Genomic DNA, 11,039 nt, shown 5'->3' with positions numbered 1-11,039 from the left:
TTGATATATGGGTAAATTAGTCAGATTATCTTGCAATCAATTTTGTTCATTTTTAAACTCGTTTATGATTTAGATGCTGCTGTAGAGTAGCAACTGATCTCTATGAAAAGACATGAATGTACACTGCTTAATGTACAATGTATTATTCCTTTGCTTTATTCTTACGGAAAGTAGAGCAAGAAGAGTGGGCTTAAGTCTATCCAGCCCTAATCAAAACTGTTTCTGCCTGCTAATTTATAAGCTTAAACTAATGATACCTGAATGAGTTTGATAGCTACATTTGTCTCCTTCGTGCAGCTTTTTTGACCATTGGTTCGATTCATCTGCCGAGGAGAATTTAACCATTGATTCTGCTTCTTGCTTTGTTCATGTGACTGGAATCAGCATTGGCAGATCGCATCTAAAGTTTCTTTCATCAACAGGCTGAAGACTCCATCTTCAATCTGCACAGTCACCTCTTCCCGCTCTTCCTTTATCCGTTTCTCGTTCCAGTCTTGTCTTTCAATTTCTCTAGCACATGTACTGGAAGTTGGAACCCTAACACATTGATGCTGAATTTTATGATTGTTAAGCTTTTGGAAAGGACAAGACGAGCAGAAGATAAGGAAGCTTCACAGTTTTGTTAGTTGTAATTGAGTTAGAGTCAAGAGTCGTAACCTATCTTATCTAGAGTCGTGTCTTATCAAAAGTAGTTTTCTTTATGTTGAAGAGTTACAACTCTTATTGTTAGTGTTGTTTCGATGAGCCAGTTTCACGTCTATATAAGACGTTGTCTTTGTATTGTAACAATTAACTGTTTTTCTTATCAATAAAGAAACAAAAGTTGTGCGTGTGTGTTTCAGATTCTCTTTCAAAACAGTTTTATCAGAATCTATTTCTGATAATCAGTTTTCTCTCTTACTCTGTTTTCTCCCTTTATCGATTTCATCTATGAATACAAGAAACAAGCAAACACTTGTTGTATTCTTTGTGAGAAGAAGCTTTTCCTTCTATCAAGTTTGATATCTGAAACCGGCTTAGAGACGACTGATCGGTACGAAGGACTGGTTATTTCTAGATTTGGCTCGTCGTTACATCTGTTTAGTAACTGGTTTGAGTTGTTGTCTTGGATCCGAGTCAGCTCTACAAGCGCCCCATCTTTACTAAGGAAATTATCGGCCCAAGCTACTATCTTCCATCTCTAGAAACAGAGAAACAACGTGCTGCTTAATTTAGTCTCTCTCCCTACCACTGTCATCTATTAAGGCATTGATAGAGAGATCCAGAACTCAATCACTGCGAGAAGGCATAGAAGAAAATTTGCAAACCTTATGACCCTTTGGCTTAGATGACAATCATTGTATCTTGCCAGCTTTGTACTGCCTTGTTTTTTATTCTTTTTTGCCAGGGTAGTACAGAATTAGATAAGCTTTGTATTATTTACTTTCATTTTTAATGATATTTACTGTTTAGCAAAAAAACTACTCGAGAGTTGTGTACTGGAACCTTTTTGTTTTGTTGTGTAATTAGTAAAATTGTAGTGGATGGTATCTTTTTTGACTTGATGTATACTATGGTAGCAACAAGTAATAAAACCATCTTTGTGCCTACACATTTGATAATAATTTTACGAGACATCACAGAAAATACTTGTTCTTTGGATGTAGTTCGAGCCACAGTCTCCACAAAACATAAGATTCTAATAGGGAAGCATACCATGTTGGCTTCGGCTTTGGTCACAGGAAGGGTTTCATACTGAACAAAACATATGAATATTGTGAAATTTGCAAAATTGAACATGCAAACAGGCTTCAAAATTCTAGTCGTCAAACGTTGAGATTTAGGAAATTATAGCTCTAGGATAACTAATTTTTCTATGTTTCTTTTTTTGTTTTTGAATTGAGTAGTTGATGAAGACGTGTGTTGTCATATGTATTACATGTATGTGCAGTTTTTGTTCATTTATACAACAAACAAGAAGCAAGATTGGTTTCTGTGAGAAAGTCTTTCTGTGATCTTAACATTAGGTTTGAAGAGATGTTACCTTATCTGAAATATTGACTAGGTATCCATTAATCACGACACTTAAAGAAGTATTTGACCGAGAAGAAGCTAGCAACCAAAGCAGGACTGAATCAATTGAGAAGAGGTTTTGAGGAAGCCAAACATCAAGTTGGATAAATATTCATATAATCTTACTTCAATTAAAAAAGAATAATTCCTTATTACATTAAAAAACATTTTTTTTTTAATTTATATACTTATTTCTATAGTGATTTGCTTACGTGTCGTGTTCACAGCGAGTTTCACAACCTTTCGCTTACGTGTCAGCTCCAGAATTAATTTCAGCTGCAGAAAAACTGTTTAGCCTTATTTAACAATTACATGTCATTTTTTATAGGTTATTATCTGCTGATGTGTAAAAACAATTTAAAACAAACCGTTCTAAATTATTATGGTTTAATGTTCAATTTTATAGTCAATCAAACCGTTTCTAAAATTATATAAAACTGAAATTTAGAAAAAAAATTAACAAAAACGTTTTTTTTAAATAACATAAACACTTGTAAAATAAAAAACAAACATGGAAACTATACCTCTTAATGATTACCATTTTTATGTTACCGAAAATTTTAAAAAAAAAATCTAACAAAAATATTAAAAGAAACAAAAAACTTAATGATTACCATTTTTTATGTTACGGAAATTTTAAAAAAAAATCTAACAAAAATATTAAAAAAACAAAAACTGGAATTTATTTAAAAACTAATGTAATGTTTAATCAAACTGTTTTTTATAGTTATATAAAACCAAAATTTTTTAAAAAATAACAAAATTTATAAAAATAATAAATAAAATATATATGTCTAATGAAATGTCGTTAAATAATATCTAGATTATGATTTTTGATTTCTTATCTATATATTATTTCAGACCTTTTTACCTTTTTACTAAAATCAAAATTTTATTTTTAAATTTTGGATTTGTCTAACTTAGAACAGGGATGAAAATAAATTAATGTTTTTAAAATTATTTATTTACAAAATTACATTTGATAGATATATATAGTCCACGCTTTAACTAGTTTAATGTTAAATTATATTTAAAGAAAAAAATGACTTTTTACAACCTTTTTGTTTTTGACTTTTTGAAATTTTAAAGCATTAAACCATCATTATTGCAGTAACTAATGTAGGTTTTTTATTCCAAAAAAATAATAAAATAATGTTTTAAGCTTAAAATCTACAAGAATCGACTCTTATTTTGGAATTGCAAGAACCGATTCTTATGCTACACGTGTCACATAGCTATTGGATAGACAATAAAACTTTTTTGTTATAAAAATTTATATCATGTGTGTGAGTTAGAGACAACCCTTTTTGGGGCGTTATGGGCTAAATTGGGCTTTTTATCACTTTATTTTACAATAATAGCAATATATACCCACAGATAATTGTATAATTAGTTCTCTCTCCTAAACACTGTTTGTTGTTTACTGTTCATGTGGAAAACCCCATTTAACCTTTTTCTTTTTTATCTTATTACATTATTTCTTTTTCTTCCTTCAATTATAAGAAAATGAAAAAAAAAGAAAGAAAAGAAGAAGAACGATGAAGGATGGAGTAGGTTGAAGTGTAAATTGGTGATATTGACAGTGACAGTGAAAACAGTAGTTCATGGTGAAGGTGGTAACGGCTATAACGACGGCGACGATAGTGAAACAACGGCGACGAATATGACTCCACCATCATATTAGTTATGCTGGTAGACGATGGTGATTGTGCAATGCCGGTGACATTGGTGATGACACAATGGTCACCGTATTGGTATAAAATATTGGTTTTATTATTAGCAAATATTATTTTTATTACAACGTTAATAGGTATTAATTTCATTGTTAACATGTTACAAAATATCATATATTATTTGTTAGCACGTTAACAACTAACAAATAATATTGTTAACACGTTAACAAGCATCATATCTTATTGTTATCACGTTAACAAATCTCATATATTATTGTTAACACGTTATTAGTATCAGATATTAATGTTAACATGTTAACAAATAGTTATCTATTAAAAGTTAACATCTTATCTAAATATAAGCTTGTTGTTGTATTATTCTATATCATATATATATATAATTGTTATCATGTCAATTATATAATTTTATCGCGATATAGTAGTTATCATGTTAAACAAATAGTTAACCACCATATTTTCAAACTGTATATAACTTTTTGATGATGAACAGTATCTGTAGATAAAAAATATATGATAAACAATATCATCAGAAGCTGCGATGAACAGTGTTTGTGTAAAGAGGTCGGAAAACAAAAATTTCAGACAAATGGCATTTGTGTAAATATGTAATAGAAAAGGAATATTTTTGGTTGTTTTTTATTTTTTCTTTCCTATATATTTAATTTTTAGTTATCCATTGTATTTAGTTAATTTTTTAGTTATTCTTTGGTATTAAATTAATTAACTCTTTATTTTAACTAAAACTTCTTTATTATTATTAATTTCTTTTTTTTGTAAGAACCATTTAAAGGTTTTACCGAGGACCATAGAGAACATTAGATTTTTTAACAAGATTCTTAACTCAGATTTAATACTAAAAAATTGCTAAGAAACCCATTATGAGTTATAGGGATAATGGTCATGATCTTGTAAGTGACAAGAAAAACAAAGAAACGAAACAAAAGCGGGGAAAAAGTAAGAAAAGAGACTAATCCTGACGACTACGTACATAATTTAGCAGACACGTAATTAGCTAATCTCAAAACTAAATCGAAAACGAAGGTAGCATGTGCTTGAGTGGTTGATCCGAATGCTGCGCCTAACCACCTTGTGAGACGGTCAGTAGATGACAACTTGGGAACGTTTGGTGTTGGTGCAACCAAGACTCGAAGCTTAAGCCCAGCCGCACAATGACCGATTTTGGAGCTAATGAAGTAATGGACTCCTGGTTCGGTGAGAATGACTAGATCCTGTCCTGTCTTGTGCACGGCTACTGGACTTGTCGGGTCGCAGGATTTGAACTCAAGATGGCCGTTGATTTCTAAGACGTCGTTGGCTTCGTTGCTGTATTCGAAAATAAGTTTGTCTCCAACATGAAACTGTTTCTCTTCGCTCCACTTGTGATAAAAGTCACTGTCGTAAACCCTCCATCCTTTGGAGTCACCGACCTTGTAGGTCTTTGCAAAAGGAAAGTTGTTGCTCGGTGGTGATGGTGGAGGAATCGGACGTGACGGGTCATGGACGACAAGAACGTCGAGTCTCTGTCCCGATTCGCAACAAGCATGATTTGAGGTGATGAAGTAGTGAAACCCTGGTTCCGTGAAGGTTACGACATCGTGCCCTGTGTTGTAGACGGCTTTAGGAGAAAAAGAGTCGCAGAATTGGTACTCCAAAGCGCCCGAGACTTGAGTGACGTCGTTGAAGTTGCGATCGTATTCGAAGAGGAGTGAATCACCGACGTGAAACTCCTTACGCTCGGCCCAACTGTTGTAGACGTCGTCCTTGGCCGTCCATCCATCGGAGTCTCCCACTTTGTAGATTGTCGCCGAGCAGCTATCAAAGAGCAGCGTGAAGGTTGTCATGAGGACCAAAAAGCCAAAGATCATGGTGTTGATCTTCTTCGTTGTTGTTGTTGTTGCCGCCATGATTCGAAGGTATACACGAAGAAGAACAAAGAAGAAAGATGAAACAAACTGAGAAGCGAACAAGCTGAAGAAAGATGAAACAATCTGAGAAGCGAACAAGAAAGGTTTCGAGATAGAGAAACAAAGAAGCTACCCTATCCCTCTATATATAGTGCTCTACGTTTACGATCCCTAATCCTTTGTTCTAGATAAGGATTTTATCTACTTTCTTTCCTTTTTCTTCATTTATTCCTTTTCAAATATATTTGTCTTTCCTTTTTGAATTTACATTAATATTTAACGATCTCCTTAATTTATCTACGTTTCCGAACCCCGATCCTCTTTTTTTTTTTACATCTTCCGAACCTTAATCCACATTTATTCCTTTTCAAATATATTTGACTTTCCTTTTTGAATTTAGATTGTCACGAAAAAAATGCTTAACGATATCCTTAATCTTCTTTATCTAAATTTATTCATTTTTCTTTGTTTTATTATATTCGAGTATCAATCTTTATTGGAACTTAAACATCTATAATTAATATCATTAATATCTAATTTAAACCCCTTTTAGTTTATTGATTCACTTGTGTGTTCCTATTTCTTTTGGTAACTCTCTTGTTTGATACTCCTTCCGGTTTTGATTAATTGTCGTTTTAGAAGGATACACACAAATTAAGGAAATATTTCATCAGTTAGTTTTCCAAAACAAAAACACCATTACCGATATACTTAAACACAATTCAACCAATAATATAATATTCTGCAGAATACAAATGGCTACAAAACATCAAAAATCATTAAATATCTAATTAAAAATTGAAAACGTCAATTAATTTGAAAAAAAACAAAAATTTAAAACGACAACTAATGAAAACCAGAGGGAGTACATGGGTAAATTAGTCAGATTATCTTGCAATCAATCTTGTTCATTTTTAAGCTCGTTTATGACTTAGATGCTGCTGTAGAGTAGCAACTGATCTCTATGAAAAGACATGAATGTATACTGCTTAATGTACAATGTATTATTCCTTTGCTTTATTCTTACGGAAAGTAGAGCAAAAAGACTCTGTCCCGCCCTTATCAAAACTGTTTCTGCCTGCTAAGTTATAAGCTTAAACTTATGATACCTGAATGAGTTTGATAGCTACATTTGTCTTCTTCTCGCAGCTTTCATGACCATTAGTTCGATTCATCTGCCGAGGAGAATTTAACCATTGATTCTGCTTCTTGCTTTGTTCATGTGACTGGAATCAGCATTGGCAGATCGCATCTAAAGTTTCTTTCATCAACAGGCTGAAAACTCCATCCTCAATCTGCACAGCCACCTCTTCCCGCTCTTCCTTCATCCGTTTCTCGTTCCAGTCTTGTCTTTCAATTTCTCTAGCACATGCCTGTCTTCTCTGCTCACCTGTTCCACGTTCAAGCTCGGATACTCTTTGTCCCTGTAACCATTCTTTTGCCTCGCCCACCAATTCGTCTTCAAAGTGTTGATAATCTCTGTAAGTTTCGTGAGATGAGTTTGTATTTTGCATCAGTTCATCTCTGAAATAGTCCATTATCAGATGTTCTTCGTGGATCCAAATGGCATGTCTTTCTCTGACTCGGTCCCATAGCTGAGCTGCTTTCTCTTCAACCTCATCAACGTCTTCATCTTCAACCTCTATGTTGCCAGTATCACAATTTTCATCATCATATATGATATCTGTCTCTAGTCCTTCTTCCGTGCAAGATTCCTCATCCATTGAGACCCATTCGTCCAAATTGAAAGGACTAATGTTAGCCAAATTCTCAAACCGTTGAATCGTTTGCATGAGCTTTTGTTTTGTTCCTGCCAAAAATCATTACACATAGCGTGTGTTTCAAAACTTTGAGGTCTAAAATAACTTGCTTTGATTGAAATGAAGGAAATCTATACGCACTTTCCACATTGTCAAGGCATTGACTCAAAGAAGAGTCTGATGCTTCGGAATCTTCCCCATGTTGAATCTCAAGAACAGAGACGGGGCTATTTTGCTCTTTTTCACATTGTAAGTCCTCCTGACCATGATCATTCCCATATTAGGCCAAATCATCCAACTATATATATATATATAGTGTAATAATTTAAGTTTATTAAATGTTAATGCAGAACTGCTCTTCTAAGTAAGCCCTCTTGCATAAATGGTTAGATTGGTAGAATTTAGTCGGTATACATTGCACATACTATTCTAATATATTATTACCAAAGAAAAAGACAGCTTCTGTTTTGTCTTGATGTGAATTTTAGATTACCGAACAGCTGCACGTGTATAGAGTCAGCATGGTCGACCGTACGGTTGAAGCAAAGTCAACCCATAAGATCTCATTTCTTTTTCAAACTTGATTTGATTCTGATCTCTTTTTACTTATGCATGTACTAGACTACTAGTTAAACTGATTGATTAATTATTAATGTTATAATTGGAGTGAGTTTAATTATTTTCTTAAGAAATATAGTATTCTTACCTGAGGTCCCACTTCAGTGTCGGCGTCTGTTACTGCTGTGCAAGAATCTTCGCCGACACATAGTAATTTGTTTTCACCACCCTCTTTTTCAACGTTACCTCCTCCCCATGATGACGGTAAAAACTCAGAAGTAAAATCCGAGTCGCACCAACTGCTGCAGGATGTGCCGCTGGTTGTGGAGGATCCCGTGGTTGTTGTCGTGATCGTCTTGGTCGTGTACTGACGAGGTGGAGACGGTTCAAAATGTGATATGTCTTCTTCATGCAGGTCCTTGGAGGAGCTCCACCGTACGATGTCTTTGACTCGAACGACGGTGATGATTGCTTTGTTTTCTACTGCTTTGTTCTTGGATGATAACCGGCGAGAAAGGCTCCTTGGTAAAAGCCCTGATGGAGTGGATTTGACGGCGTTGGAACGGAGGTTCTTAACGACGTTAATCAAAGCCTGCAATGCATTGGATTCTTTCCTCTTTGTTGGTATCAGTGGGAACTGGTTGAGAGTAGGCCGTCTTGGAATCGATTTGAACCCGTTTGATGAACAGGAATTGGAATCTTCCAAAAGGCAGTCTTTGAGCATTCTCGGCCTTAGTTCCATCCTGAAAACGCTCTCTTTGGCTCCGAATATAAGAAAAATATGTTGAAAGAGAGAAGTGGACTAGCTAGTGAAGTGTTTAGGAGTGGTAAGATGTATTTTAAGTGTGGCTGATGAGAGTTTGTGGAAAGAGAGAAGCAGCTTCTTGATGGAGATCTCAAGATGATCACAGGACTGAGAGCAAGAAAGAAAACAGAGGTTTTGCATAATATAATTTTAAGTTAGTTGGTAGAGAATAAGACAAAATATGTGGGACCTAGGATGTTTCGCTCTACGACTACGAGTTGCGAGGATTTGGAGCTTCTACTTATTTTACTTATTAGTTTATGATTTTTATAATCAAAACAACTCAAAAGGTTTGTTGGAGCTTTGTTATACTCAGTTCTTGTGTCTAGTCACAATGTCCAGTGACCTGACGATGACTATTGTAGTGACTAGAGAATATATATATGGGAAGGATTACTACAAAAAACTTTAGAAAGTATCTATATTAGACCAGGTTCATTAGTGAACCCCTCTGTGGGGTTCATCAGATTAAAATATTAATTATTTTTGGTTTTAAAGTTTGGGAAGAACTTGGATTAATTTTTGGGTTCCATTAGTGAACCCCATTTTGGGTTCATCCCAAATAATTTTATTTAAAAAAAAAAAAAATTAAAACACACAATAATTATTAGTAAAGAAGAACCCAAAGTTCATACAAAACAAGTTCATACTTAACCAAAAAAACCATCACAACCCAATGTTCATACTAAAACAACAACAAACCCAATATTATGGTCGTGACTTGAGTCCTTCTTGCACATATGGTCATTTCCTTCACCTAAGATAAAGAGAAAAGGGAGATTTTGTGTATAATGGCTCTTTCTTAAGCAATTAAATCGTTAGCTAAAAAGGCTAACAGAGTATAGTAATAGTGTAGTGTGTTGACTGTTGACTTACGCTGACAATTCCAAGAATTTTACCAGTTGGAGTGAGTGTTCCGGCCATTGCGAGATTCTTCTTCACTGGTTTGTTCATGGCCAGTGATAGAAAGGATGTGAGAATGGTGCAGCCTGCGCTTGTACCGTTAATTGTGGAATAAGTAGGCAAATATATGCTAAGCACGGAATCCTCAAAGAACGTGTTCTCAGGTTTTTTCTCGAGAAGGATTTGGTAAGCGAGATCAAAAGCGATGTCAAGACTTGCTAGCACCTCTTCCCCAGGTTGGCTCCTTATAGAGAGACAGCCTTGGCCATCATGTTTATCTTCAAGTGTTGTCGTCACATACAATGCTGAGCCGCCTCTGTACGTCATAGCTAACCACATAGAAATTCCGACATGTGTTTGATCATACAAAGCTGATTTGCCAACATAATCTTCAATTCCTACCCTTTCGTATTCTTCTCTGAAATCAGTTTGATGATCTTCATTATTACATCCAAATACTAGATCAAATATTTGCTTGTATTCATGGACGAAATGAACATCGAGTCCTTCTTTCAAGTAGTTTTCGAGCTCATCAAAGTCATCCCGGTTAGCTTCTGGGAATATGATCGTCTTCACTTGGCTCTGTCTTGCACCAATTGTCTTCTCTTTCACCTGAGAGGGAGAGAAAGAGAGATTTTGTGTGTAATGGCTCTTTTATTTGATGCCTTGGCTAGAACTTAACTAAACAGAGTATTTGTATTGTAGTGTGTGTGTGACTTACAGAGCCAATTACTTAGCAGAGAAACACAATTAGCCAAAACTAGAGCAAAGCACAAAAAATGTATTTCAATCTAAGAAAATAAAGTTAAGGCATTGTAATTTTGTAGAGCCAAGCAGAAAAGAGATTAACCACATCGCACAAACCTGGGATAAGCTTCCAACTACAGGTAAGAGGGAAGTTTTAGTTATGTAATTGGGGCTTTTCAAAAGCTTGGCGATTCTAGGGTAAAGCTTTTGAAAAGCTGCAAAGGGAGGCTCCGATGCTGAATCCACCATCTTCCCATACAAATCGCATCACCAGATTGTAAGCTTTTGTTCTGCTCTGCCCATAGTCTCGACGGAATCGACGGTTTCGATGGATTCAATGAAAATCGCCGGAGAAGACGAAGAGGAAAGAAAGAGCCGGGGATTTTTTTCCCTTAGAAATTTTTTTTTCCGAAAATTACCCTTCATTTTCGTCCAATCCGCTTGCGCCACGTGGTTCGGATACGGGCTGAAGCCGAGCTCTTCAGGGTCGACAGGAAGGATCAGTTCATCAGAAATGGGCCTTTTTTCTTTTTTTTTTAAAATCCAATATACCTATGAACCTGTGCCCAAAAAAGCTGAAGACTCTCTAATGGACCTGCTCTTACTTGTTTGACGC

The 11,039-nt window shown here is 35.0% G+C and overlaps 2 protein-coding genes across 2 annotated transcripts; both read right to left on the bottom strand.

Moving 5' to 3' along the window:
- Positions 1–2,299: 2,299 nt before the first annotated feature.
- On the bottom strand, positions 2,300–5,650 carry LOC18014770. Its single transcript, XM_024154132.1, has 2 exons — positions 4,830–5,650; positions 2,300–2,348 (listed from the first exon to the last, which is right to left on the bottom strand). Exons 1-2 carry the CDS (start codon positions 5,648–5,650, stop codon positions 2,300–2,302), a joined length of 870 nt encoding a protein of 289 aa, XP_024009900.1.
- Positions 5,651–6,666: 1,016 nt separating this feature from the next.
- Positions 6,667–8,710, bottom strand: LOC18014769. The gene is made up of 3 exons (XM_006396210.2): positions 8,117–8,710; positions 7,552–7,669; positions 6,667–7,460 (listed from the first exon to the last, which is right to left on the bottom strand). The coding sequence occupies exons 1-3, from the start codon at positions 8,708–8,710 to the stop codon at positions 6,883–6,885; spliced, it is 1,290 nt and encodes a 429-aa protein (XP_006396273.1). The 3' UTR covers positions 6,667–6,882.
- Between the last annotated feature and the right edge of the window lie 2,329 nt (positions 8,711–11,039).

Source organism: Eutrema salsugineum, unplaced genomic scaffold, assembly GCF_000478725.1.
Source record: "Eutrema salsugineum unplaced genomic scaffold, Eutsalg1_0 scaffold_3, whole genome shotgun sequence".
NCBI classification, from domain to species: domain Eukaryota; kingdom Viridiplantae; phylum Streptophyta; class Magnoliopsida; order Brassicales; family Brassicaceae; genus Eutrema; species Eutrema salsugineum.
The sequence above is the reverse complement of the archived record's forward strand: the minus strand, read 5'-3'. Positions and strand labels throughout refer to the sequence as shown.

Coding starts and splice junctions, on each gene's coding strand:
- LOC18014769 (XM_006396210.2), bottom strand. CDS start 8,710: ATGGAACTAAGGCCGAGAATGCTCAAAGACTGCCTTTTGGAAGATTCC. Junction 7,670..8,116: donor ACACTGAAGTGGGACCTCAG/GTAAGAATACTA, acceptor GATCATGGTCAG/GAGGACTTACAATGTGAAAA. Junction 7,461..7,551: donor ATGCCTTGACAATGTGGAAA/GTGCGTATAGAT, acceptor GATTTTTGGCAG/GAACAAAACAAAAGCTCATG.
- LOC18014770 (XM_024154132.1), bottom strand. CDS start 5,650: ATGGCGGCAACAACAACAACAACGAAGAAGATCAACACCATGATCTTT. Junction 2,349..4,829: donor ACTGACCGTCTCACAAGGTG/GTTAGGCGCAGC, acceptor TTGTTAAATAAG/GCTAAACAGTTTTTCTGCAG.